Source organism: Delphinapterus leucas, chromosome 16, assembly GCF_059928025.1.
Source record: "Delphinapterus leucas isolate spDelLeu-1000000601 "Yukka" chromosome 16, BTC_Dleu_Yukka2, whole genome shotgun sequence".
Lineage (NCBI taxonomy): Eukaryota > Metazoa > Chordata > Mammalia > Artiodactyla > Monodontidae > Delphinapterus > Delphinapterus leucas.
This window is the reverse complement of record NC_143144.1, coordinates 23,415,739-23,428,263: the sequence shown is the minus strand read 5'-3', so window position 1 is coordinate 23,428,263 and position 12,525 is coordinate 23,415,739. Positions and strand designations below refer to the sequence as shown.

The 12,525-nt window shown below is 38.1% G+C and overlaps 1 protein-coding gene and 1 long non-coding RNA gene across 2 annotated transcripts in view; one reads left to right on the top strand and one right to left on the bottom strand.

Moving 5' to 3' along the window:
* Positions 1-12,525, top strand: part of LOC149747233 (uncharacterized) — a 100,483-nt gene that overhangs the window by 60,829 nt on the left and 27,129 nt on the right. Inside the window, exon 2 of the long non-coding RNA XR_016388059.1 lies at positions 2,376-12,525. This exon is cut by the window's right edge and continues 27,129 nt beyond it. This is a non-coding gene — a long non-coding RNA (uncharacterized LOC149747233). The remainder of the gene's footprint in view (positions 1-2,375) is intronic.
* Positions 1-12,525, bottom strand: part of MYPN (myopalladin) — a 67,728-nt gene that overhangs the window by 53,966 nt on the left and 1,237 nt on the right. Inside the window, exon 1 of the mRNA XM_089897575.1 lies at positions 11,639-12,525. This exon is cut by the window's right edge and continues 1,237 nt beyond it. Within this exon, the coding sequence (XP_089753701.1) occupies positions 11,639-12,525 (887 nt within the window). The remainder of the gene's footprint in view (positions 1-11,638) is intronic.

Here is a 12,525-nt window from a genome sequence, read left to right as displayed (position 1 = left end):
GCTGGAAATGACCCTAAAATGAGAATAAAGGAGGTTTTTAAAGGGATAAAAGCACAAGGTCCAAAAGAATGGGAAGGGAGATAACAGCAGACCTGAGACCTCAAACACTTTTGGAAGGTGGAAAGCAGAATGAGAAGCGAGGAGAGTTGAAAAATCTGAAAACTAAGTGCCTACTTGGGGATGTCAGTGAAAGCAAGCAATTTGTGCAGCAAGTTTCAGGATTTAGAGATACAAGTTTGGGGGTGTGGAAACACACTGACAATGGAGGAGGGAGATACAGAGCTTAAAATAGGGTCACTGATTGCAGGTTTAGAAAATGAACATTTAGATTCCCCCAGCAGGTTGCATCCTCTCTTCTGAGCAGTTAGGAGATGCCCCAGGCTGAAGGCTGAGTTGTTGGCTGTGTGAGTAGCTGCTCCATATTGGAGCAAGAGGAAGAAGGGTAAAAAATAGATGGGCCTGGCGGCTTAACTGTGTGGAACAGAGTATTTAGGAAATGTTTTACAAATAGATTGGAAAACTGAGATGAATTGTCTTAGGACCACAGAGCTAAGCATATAAAAAACGAGACAGTCATCAACTCCAGGTGAAAACTAAAAGTTATACAAGCAAGGAAGCAGTCATTTTTCCCTATTGGGCTTGGCAGAAAATAATACTTACATAGTAACAAGAAGTTAAACATTCAATTTTTTAAAACAAGAGTGTGCTATGATTATACTGAGGCAATGAAGGAAGGAACAATGGAGGTTCTGGTTTAGTGAAGGGGTGCTAAACCACCATCTTCTGGAACAGGAAGTAAAGAGCAAATAGCATCAGCATAGCAAGCAGTAGTGCTTTATAAGCGTATTACAGTGGTTCTCTTCACTTTCACTTTCTGTGAAGACAAAACTGATTTCCTACAATACTAAGATAGTATTTGCCTTTCACTGTGTTAACATTTACACTGATGGTGCAAAAGCCACAGTGGGTAAAATTACTGGTGCTTCAGCAGCATAAAACTGAGTAGGGGTCATTGGGTTCTTCACCACCACACTTGCAGGTAAAAAAAAAAAAAAGCCAGGTTCACTTAAAAATGTCCTCAATGAAGCAGTAAAAATCATTACATTTATTGCATCTCAACCTCGAGTCCACATCTTTTTAACGTTCTGGGTGGCGAAATGGGAAGTCGCATAAAGCATTTCTCCTGAATACGGAAGAGCACTTATGTGGCTTTTTAAGTTGAACTAGGCATTTAGTGCATGAGGCAGTATCTTAACTTGAAAGAACAGCTGACAAATTATGGTTATTCAGATTTGGGTATTTGGCAGACGTTTTCTCAAAAATGAAGGAAGTAAGCCTGTTGTTTCGAGTAAAAATAACTGATCCCATTTGTTGCCAATGAAAAAATTTGAGCTTTCAAGGAAAAATTAGAGTTTTGGAAAACTTGTATCTCCCATAGTGAGTTTAGGGCTTCCTAATACTTAAAGAGATTTTTAATGAAATCCATGATATTAACATATATGATTTTCTAAATATTATATAATAAAATGTGTCAACATTTGGAAGATCTACATTACTCATTTTCCAAATGACCAATACGTGATGTTATCCATTCAAAGTTCAAGACAGACAGAGGGTTTTAGTACAGCAGGGTACAAAAGTTCATTGGTATGGTTTCAGATTTCACATTGCAACTAACCTTTAAGAAACTACTGCAGTTGAATTTTCATGTAGTATCAAATCAGAATAGCCACATTATCTGAAAGGGCTATTAAAGTATTCCTCCTGCTTCCAGCTACATATCTGTACAATGCCAGATTTTTAAAGTTAACTGCAACCCAGACAACATATCGCAGCAAACCAAGTGCAGAAGTAGATAGGACAATCTAGCTGTCTTCTATTACGCCAGACATTAACGAGGTTTGCAGAAAACGTGAAACAATGTCACTCTTCTCACTCAAATATTTTTTTGGGAAAATACAGTTACTTTTCATAAAATTATTTGTATGAGCATGTTTATCACTGTTATTTTAAAATAAGTAAGCAACTATTTAAAAAGTTCCTCAGTTTTAATGTCTAATATGATAATTATAGGTATAATTCACATAGACAGAACCTCTTTTGCGTCTCAATAATTTTTTAGACGGTAAAGGGGTCCTAAGAACAAAAAGTTTGAGAACCACTGGCATATAATTTAGAAATCTAGAGGTGAATAAATAGGAAACTGTAAAAATAGTTGAAAATGGTCTCTTTTTTAATATTATTTGACTTGTTAAGCAATGTACCTGTATTAATTTGATAAGACAAATATAAATATTTCAAAACAAACACCTTCCCTTATATAAACACTATAAGGTTATCTCATTTCTTTGGATAACATTTCTCTTCTTTACCAGAATGAGAGTGGAAACATCTCTGAACAATTGGACAGCTGGAGGCGATAAGTGGAGTGATTCAAATGCCCAAACTCTCTGTCAGAAACATTTTTGTCCTTACTCAGATGGCCAGGATGGCTTCAGCCAGCCCCAAAGGACAGCTAGTAACCACTGTCACTCTTACCTTAACACCATGACCCACTGAGAAATAATGCACCAGTCAGGCTGCCTTCTGAAAAGAAATTAAAATTTACCCAGCTACTCTGAAGACTTTTGAGGGGAAGAAGGAAACATGCTCTCCTCAGACGTCTATCCACGTTAGGGAATGCTTTCATAGAAGTACCCTGCCCAGATGCATGTTTTTAGAACTCCAGATCTCCATGACACTTACAGAATGGCACTGGATGCCAGACATGATTCATGGTTCAGCAGAAATGAGTCAGTGATCTGGGGAAATGGGACAAGTCCAAGTGATAAAGAAGGCTCCATCTTTAATGCACTAAGGACAGCTTGCCAGACTTGCTGATTTGGCTAGCTACCAAGCCTGGGAATGAAGACACTGAAGAGACACATTTTTCAGATTTAACTGGACTTTTAAGCTACATACCACCATTCTGCTCTTAGGTTACTATTTTGTCTAAAATATGGTGTGGCTAAATATTATGACTCATTGTTTTAGCACATTAACAACTCCTAAACATTATTTGAATGTGTTATTGTGGCTCACCAGTAATAATGCTCATTAAAAGAATGATTACTGAGAGCCTTCGGTTAACCCTGACCCAGCCTTTCCAACGTCCCTGCCCCACCTCCTACTACTCCCTCTCCTAATACCCTGTTTGTTTACTTCACAGAACCTACATATCACTTATAATTATATGTTTACTTATAGGTTTATTTGTTTAAGATCTCTCTCCCTTACTGGACAATAAACACCACAGGACAGAGATTATCATTTTTGTTTGGTTTACCACTTGTTTATCTGGTTCCTAGCACAGCGTATGGCACGACATAGCCGTTCCAAAAAATGTTTGTTGTATGAATGTTAAGTGAATGAATTCAAATTAAGATTATTACAGCCTCTAGTCTGTTTCATTTTCATTTTTCAAGAAGGCTTGGGGACTAGATGCCTGGTCTCTTAAGTAAAGAATGTAAGCCCTGAAATAGCCAAAAGGTAGTTTATTTACTTACTGACATCTTCAGCTCTCTCCATGCATCAGAATGACTCTTCATATAGAGAGTGCAACTGGAGTATATAATAGTAGACATTTTCTAACAGGACTCAAAGCTATGTTGGATTTCGTAACACAGTTCAGTGTTTTGTATGTCCTGTTTGACCACTACTGAGTTAACGAGCTTAAGTTTTCATGTCCAATGTCTATATTTCACTTATAGGAGTGTGGGGTTACAGGTGGGATGGTTATGTCTATGCTTTAACTTTTATTAACATTTATTGAGTTCTTCCAGGTGGAAAATTCTTGGTACACTAGACTCAAACTATAAAAACCAAAACCATAAAGGAAACTTCAGTTAATTTGATACTAAAGTTAAAAATATCTAATTATCAAAAGACACCATAAAGAAAGATCAAATGGGGAGAGAATATTTTCATAACACACAATGTCAAATGATTAGTTTCCTAATCATATTTTTAAAATTCTTACAAATCAATGAGAAAAGAACAAACTGATAGAAAAACTAGTGAAAGATGTAAACAGACCCCTCATAGAAAATGAACCCTAAATGATCAATAAACATATTTAAAAAAATCTCAACCTCATTAGTTGAGATTTGTGAAAATGAAAATGAAAATCACAAGAAGCCTTTATACCTATCAGATTTGCAAAAATTAAAACGTCTGATAATATCCATATTACAATGTAGAACAACCAGAACACTTATGTAATGTTGGTCGGAATGTAAATTGAAACAATTCCTTTGGAAAATAATCTGGTGTTATTATAAAGTTGAAGTTGTACATACTCTGCCAGCAATTCCATGCCTAGACGTACTCGTGCACCAGGAGACTATGCTAGAACATTTATAATACCATTGTTCCTATTAGGAAAATAACTGAAAACAACCCAAATGTACATCAGTGATACAATTCTCTCACCTTACAGTAAAATACTATGTAGCAACGAAAGTGAATGAATGAGAGTTACACGCAGCATCACAGGTATACTTTTTAGAGAAAAAAATGCAAGTAGTAGAAGAATACGTACATTATGATTCCACTTACATAAGCATTTTACAACAGTAAAATTTTAAAAAATTTTTTTAAACTCTTTATTATGGAAACTTACAAATGTACACAAAGTAGAGAAGCTGTATTATGAACCCCCACGCACGCATCACTGAGCTTCAACAAACGGCAGATGTTTCTTTTATACCTTCCTCTTTTCCCCACTTTGACTTATTTTAATGTAAATATAGGACTTTGTGTCGTTTCACCTGTAAATACTTCTGTACCAATATTGTTTAAGGACATAAGGATACGTTGTAAAATTATGAAGAAAAACTGTTAAGAAAAATTTAAAGAGAAAACAAGATTTGGGCTAGTGGTTACCTCTGAGCAGGGAGGAAGGGACAGGATCAGGAAGACAGTAGATTTAAAAATGATAGTAAGGCGGGCACACAGGTATCTGTGCTATTATTCTTATAATATATCCATATTGTAGATATTCTTCAGTATCTGTTCAAAATGCACTTGTAAAACAATTCAGAAAATTCCGTCTGGTGATCCTTTTCCACTTTGGGAGTATAGATAAGAAGGTTGAGAGATTGAATAGAGAAGGTTAGTAGGCAAGTGACAGGGACTTCTACAGAATCCCTTGGAGATCTTGACTTGTAGCCTCTGGAGTTGGTGGTGGTACAGAGGCTTTACCCAGCTCTTGCCTCAAAAACTTTTTTTTTTTTTTTTTTTTGCGGTACGCGGGCCTCTCACTGTTGTGGCCTCTCCCGCTGCGGAGCACAGGCTCTGGACGCGCAGGCTCAGCGGCCATGGCTCACGGGCCCAGCCGCTCTGCGGCATGTGGTATGTTCCCGGACCGGGGCACGAACGCGTGTCCCCTGCATTGGCAGGCGGACTCTCAACCACTGCGCCACCAGGGAAGCCCGCCTCAAAAACTTTTAAGGTGAAAGGATATTTAGCATTGTCCAAGAGGGAAGAGCAAGAAGAGAGGGCTGCGTTGGAAACCGCCAACATTTCCAAAGTTTGTGAGGGCAAAGATGTAGGTTTTCCCATGGGCCAAGTGGACACCACAGACATTAGCTTGGTTTTCTATCTCAAAACAGATCTACCTCAAAGAACCACCTGCTAGGGTGAGTGACACCAACAGAAAGAGGCTGTGAGGGGTGTACTGTTGGAGTAGGAACTGAGGAGCAGGTGCTAGAACATGAAGTAGAGATTACAACCTTCAGGTCAAGGAGCAGAGCAAGGGGCCAGCCCCCCGGGCGATGAGGTCTCTGTAGAGATTGCAGAAGTCCTCAGCACAGAAACAAACGGCACTTTGTTAAAGCACCGATGTCTGGGCCTGCGCTCTAGAGATCCTAATTCAGTAGGTCCAAGGTAGAACCTGCAAATTTGCATATCCACCAAGGCTCCAGGTGATGCTGACCTGCTGGTCCAGGGACCCACTTTGAGTAGCTTGTTCTGGGAGGCTCTTGAAATCCAGCCTCTGTCCTCCCTCTCTGAACTTATCCCAAACCATTTCCTCCTCACTCTTTATGTTCTGGTGACATCAGTTCCTTAAAGTTAACCATTGTCTCACTGCCTCAAATTTGTTATTCCCTCACCCTGCAACACTCTTCCCTAAATTCCGCTTTGCTGGCCTAACTCCTAGTCATCTTTTATGTCTCAGCTTAAATACCACTTTTTAGGAAAACCTTCCCCAACCCATTCACAAGGTTTGGTCCCTTTGCTTTATGCACCCTCCTTTATAACATTTATCACAATTGTAATTACATAATCACTGGAATTTTTCTCTGTGTTCTTTTCTAGATTCTAAGATCCATGAAGGCAGGGAATTTTCCTTGTTCGCTGCTTTAATCCTATTGCCTGGAACAGTACATGGCACATAATAAACACTTAATATTTGTTGCATGAATGAGTAAATGAAGGTATATAGATTTTCCCAGAAGGTAGAAGAAAATGCCCCTAAATAAGGTAATGTTTTAAAATGTTTACATAATATTTTACATTACATATCATATATAATTATTTATAATATTTTAAAATTTCCCTATATCATTTAAAACATCCTTTGTCTTTTTTTTTGGTCATGCCACATGGCTTGTGAGATCTTAGCGGGTGCCCTTGACAGTGCAAACGTGGAGTCCTAACCACTGGACCGCCAGGGAATTCCCAAGCATCCTTTGTCTTTACAGCTAATTTATTCCCTCAGCACGCCACTTACAGGCAAATGTCCAGAAGTAGCAATAGCAAAAACTTAATAGCCAAAGCAGATATCAGCATCTATAAAAGGTAAATTTTTGCTGCTTCAGAGCGTTATGTACAAGCAAACATACTTAGTGTGACCCAGCTGTACATTCCTGGGAAAAGAATTTTGAGTCAGGATACAAAAAGGGATCATGGCCATTTGCTGTGAATTCCTGCAGACTCTTTCATCTGTGGGTAACGCATGAATGTATTTCAACTCCTCCAATGAAGCTATGTTCAAGATTAACAAGCTTTCAAAACAGCTAGCTTTAATGATATAGGATCCTACCCTTACAAAACAAAACAGTTTCTTCCCAGTCGACTTGGAAATCAACAAATATAGGCAAAAAGGATTCTTCAATTTGCTAAACTAGGGTTATAAAAGCATGGGTAGAATACTGAGAACACAAAGAGGCACACACATACAAGGTTAGACTTCAGTTGCCAGGCATATGTATTACATTTTCTTGCAAAAATAGCAAAAAGGATACTTTTCTTTTTGACTGTGTTTTCCTTTATGGCAAACCAAAGTGTCTCATTATTTTAATGCATTCTTAAAGGCGTTCTCCAAATCAAAATCCGTGCGTCTGGGTTCTATGGAGGTGCTTTAGGAATTTCAGTGGTGAGCAAAAAGGTAGGACTGCATGCCCCCCTCCACCCCAACTCTCTTCAATCCCAGAAGCACTAATTTTATCTTTAAAAAGTGTGTGTGTGTTGCTATACAGCAGAAACTAACACAGTATTGTAAAGCAACTATACTCCAATAAAAATTTTAAAAAAAAGAAAAGAAAAAAAAAGTGCATGTGTGTGTGAACTATGTATTGGGGTCATGTAACAGATTTACTGTGGGGAGAAAAACGGGAGGAGGAATTACTGCCAAAAGAAGGTTGGAAAACCCTGGCCCAGTCTAGCACAGCTAGAAGTTAGTTCCAAGTGTTACCTGTATTTATAGTCCCTTTGTAATGCCAGAGATACTGTGTCCAAATTTCCCAGTGTCCAGGGCATTCCTTGGAATGTCTCCAGTTCCACTACCCTCTCATTTGACCTTTAATCCTGCATTTTGACTGTCTACTGGATATGGTCCCTCCATCTCCTCAGACTCAAATCATCCACCTCCAGTTTCTCAGACCTTGACAGTGACCCCAGAGTCCTCTCAGGTACCCAGCTTCAAACTCATCCTTCCTATCTAGTCAGTCACCAAGTTCGGCTTGGTTTCTTTTATTCTAAATATTGCTCTCTCACGTCTTTTCTCTGCTTTTGCACTACCCCTACCCTGGTCTGATCAGAGCATCTGATGCCTGGAATACCCTTCACAGCTTCCTAAGTGGCCTCATGGCTCCATTCTTTTGGGGTCTAACTCATTCTTCCAGACTAACTCTACTTAAATTCGCCCTTTCATCTTAGTACATCCTTATACACAACCTTAAATGTTTTCCACTTGCTTTTGAAACCACTTTTGAACTATTCTACTTTGCTTTCAAGGCTTTTCGAAATCATCTGGCTCCACTGTTTTCCAGTTAGTACAGCCTCCTCACTGTCATCTAAAGATACTGTTACTATTCCAGCATCTGTACTTATGTAAACATGTTGAGTTGACCTGGCCTAAAAGGACCTGTCCCTCTGCCTACTTCTTCTGTCTTTTCTCTCATCTTTCCTCACCTGTTATCCCATGTTCGTCACATAGCCAAGTACTTGCAGTTCCCTGGAAACATTCGTCTCTAGGCCTTTCCCCTTGCTTTCCTCTTCCACCCTTAGTTTTATCAACTAAAGTGGCACCTCCAGCATTAATGTTTCCTTCATCCTGCACTTCAGGCAAAATATCACATCTTCCTTTGAGCTGCCATTGCATCCTATACATACTTCTGTTACAACCCTTATTACACAGTATTGCAATGTTTTGATTATATGTCTGTCTGATTCCTCTATTAGACTGTGAGCTGCCCTCTTAGAAGAGTTTTAGACTTGGTTTCAAAACAAGGTCCCTGACCTCCAATAGCTCCCAATTGTTTTGTACCATCAATGAGTCACTTTAGTAACTCAGTAGGTATTTGTTGAATGCATAAATGAGTTAAATTTCTACCTAACTTCTTCTTACTCTTCAAGGTTCAACTAAAATTCCCTTATGTCTCTGAAGTCTTCTTTGACCTTTCTAGTCCTCCAGCCCTTCTCTGAAGTCTGATGGTCTTATGGTTGTCCTATAAAAATTAGGATGATTTCTTTTTGTTGTCATTATTTTTTTTATTGGCGTATAGTTGATTTACAATGTTGTGTTAGTTTCTCCTGTATAGCAAAGTGAATCACTTGTACATATACATATACCCGCTCTTTTTTAGATTCTTTTCCCATGTAGGTCATTACAGAGTACTGAGTAGAGTTAGGATGATTTCTTTAACTGGGTTGCAAGTTCCTTGAGAGCAGGGACACATTTATACCGTCTCTGTCATTGCACTGGTCACAGTGCTGAGTTTAGAGCAAAAGCTCAATACATATTTGCTTTGTGATTAGAGTTATATAAGTTCTGTACTTAGGAAAATGATGACAGCTAATAGTCTATTTGGAAAATCCTAAGTTTTTTCTTAATATGGTTACTGTCATGAAATTCAGAAAATAGTGAGTACATATTAATTTCTTGCCACCAAAACAGTGGTTGGGATACAGGCATGAATTCTATCACTGAAGAAATGCTCTCCAGGTAAAAACTAGTATTGCTACATGGAAGTTGCGTATATTTCTTTCATTTTAAATTTGTAAATATTTAATTGGTTGACTAAATAGTTTCTGAGTGACCACCAGGTTACTTTGGTTTTCAAGGAATGGGTATTTTGTAATTCTACCTGGGTAATTTTTCTCACGGGAGCACTGAAGTCTTTTTTGTATCTGAGATTGTCATGGTCGAGAATGGGGAGGATGAGTCTTGAATGATCTGGTCTAATTTTTTTGAAAGAGTCCAATCTATGACCAGAAACTAGTGGAATGGATAGGATTAATCTAAGTAAGTTGTATGTGTGCCGTAACTTGAGTGCTTACCAGCTTACTTAGACTGACCAGATGCCACTGAGTGGTATACATTGTAGTGCTATGATGACATCTTGCCAACATTACTGACCAGAGTTCCAGAGAGTGTCATCAGGCTTGCACAGAGTAGAAGAGTAGACACTGCCCTGTGTTGTGCAGTTCCAACCCTTTGTCACATCTTAGTCCAACTGTATCACTCCTGATTTAAGTCTAAGTTGAGTTTCTTGTTTTCCTGTTTCTTTATGCATTAGTTTACTCATAACTTAGTGACTACTATATTATGCATAACTACTATAGGCTAGAAGCCATGCTTGGTGCTCAAGATCCAAAGGTAAAACAATAGGACCCCTGCCCTCAAGGAGGTCAGTTGGGTAACTAATAGTAAAATGTATACGCCACTGTAGAAATAATATTTAATATTGCCTTGTGTTGACTCTGAAAAGCAAAATTCAATATATGAATATGTTTTTATACTAAAATCCCTTTAATCAATAGGAATACATAATTAAAGATATTATTAATACTAGTGCTATTATTACCCTATAATATGAATATTTTGCAAAAAGAAGATGAGGCCCTGCTTACATAACTAGAATAAATGTTAAATAGTATTCTAGTAGTAATTAGGTGGTTAGGGAGGCAAAGTAACTCTTATAGGACTCTAAATACCAGTAATTCTCTATAAAAGTAATATATTTCCAGCACATTATTCATATATTATTACATTATAATACAAGAGGTAGCAAATGTCACCCTGGGGGTTAAGACTGGATCCAGATTTTGTGGGGCCTGAAGCTCATAAAAGTGTAAAGACCTCTTAAAAAAATAAAATAAAATTAGAACACAAAATTAGATGTAGCCTGTGTACATGAAGAGCCTTGAAGCTTAGCTTTACTTACTTCCAGAAAAGCTGATGGTAGACACATAAAAGATGAATATCCCTTCTACTCATCAGTCATATTAGGGAAAGACTTTGGCATTAGGGAGAAGAGTGCTCATTAAGTGGATATCAAAACGTATATAATAAATACAATACATGTAAAATAAATCTTTAAATTGATCTTTGTCACAGCCTTATTCTTCCTTTATTCTATCAGACTTTATTCTATTATTTGCTTTCTTTTTAATTGAAAAAATACCACAGGTATTCATTGAGTATAGGTCATAAATACTTTGTTTTTTAAGTTACAGGCTGTAGATCTGTGCTAATGCATGTTCATTAGCCACATGTGGTATTGGGCACTTGAAATGTGGCCAGTGCATCTGAGGAACTGAATTTTTAATTGTGTTTAATTTTAATTAATTTAAATGTCAAAGCCGATACTCAGTTCAGTTCTTACAGAATTTTTAAGTATGTTTGGAACAACTTGGGTCTTACAATCTACTTTTTCAACTACATTTTTTTGAAATCTAAATGCACATTAAGTATTTCCTAGGAAAATTTAACATCCAAACTGAGATGTGCTGTTAAGTGCAGAATTCACCTTGAGTTTTGAAGCCCCGGTGACAAAAGGAATGTAAAATATCCTACTAATAATTTTTATATTGATTACATGTTGAAATGGTAATATTTTTAATATATTGGTTAAATTATATATTTTTAAAAATTAATTTCACCCAGTTCTTTTTATTTTTTAAAAATGTGATGACTAGAAAATTGTAAATTGAATGTATGTCTAATATTACACTTCTATTAAGACAGTGTTGCTTTAAACTCTGACTCAAAGGGAGTATATAATTTTTGAAACCACATACGTGAAAGATAAAATGAGGAGGATCACAGTAGATGGAAAGTAATTACCAAACATTACTAATGGGACATTTTTACCTTACTTCAGGTGGTGGAATTCCTACCACTATGCAATCCAACTGTACTCTGGTTCCTTCTGGAACTTCTCTGCTCCGTAACTTTTGAGTGAACCGGGGAGGTTGCCCCAGAGGTTCTTCATAGTACAAAGACGAAGGAGAAGACCCTGGGGTGGTGTCTCCCCCATCTGCCTCACTGGCAGCCTGCTCAGCTTCGCGCCTCTTGGCTTCCTGCTGTTCAAGGGCATGGTTCACTTCATTATCCCTGGTATCTGCAGGGATGGGGATGGGAACAGAAGATCTTTCTCTTCCTTCTGATAGATCTGAGAAACTGGAGCTGTTTTCCTGCATAACTTTGCTTTGAGATTCCAGTTTATTCTTGTGGTTTTTGCAGGCACGAGGTCTAATCCTTTTGGAGCTATGGGCTTTGAAAAGGGATGACAGCTCTTCAATGAAATCGGCAGCCTTATTTAAGAATACTTTTTTGGACTGGGTTTCAGAACTATACTGTGGCCTTTTTGCCTCCTGGAGGCTCTCTTTAGAGTTGGTAGGACTTCGAGAGTTATCCTGGCAGAAGTTAGGGTCCAAACTTGATTTAGGTGAGTGTTTCATCTGATCAGAAGAAAAACATCTTCTAGCATGGGCTTCATCTGCTTTCTCCAAAGGGTCGTGGTTGATTGCCAGTCTTGCCAGATTGACACTTTCATCTAATTCTTCTTGGCTCAGAAAGGCTGAAAGATCTGGAAGGTCATCTTGGCCTCCTCCACCTTCAGCAGCTCCAGAAGGACTGCCAAAATGGAAAGAGTTGGAGGAAGGCTCTGCTCGACTCCTCTCATTGTTTCCCTGATGTCTAGTTTCAGCTAAATAGCTCTCTCTTAGAAGCTGAGATATGGAAGTAGAAGCTTCTAG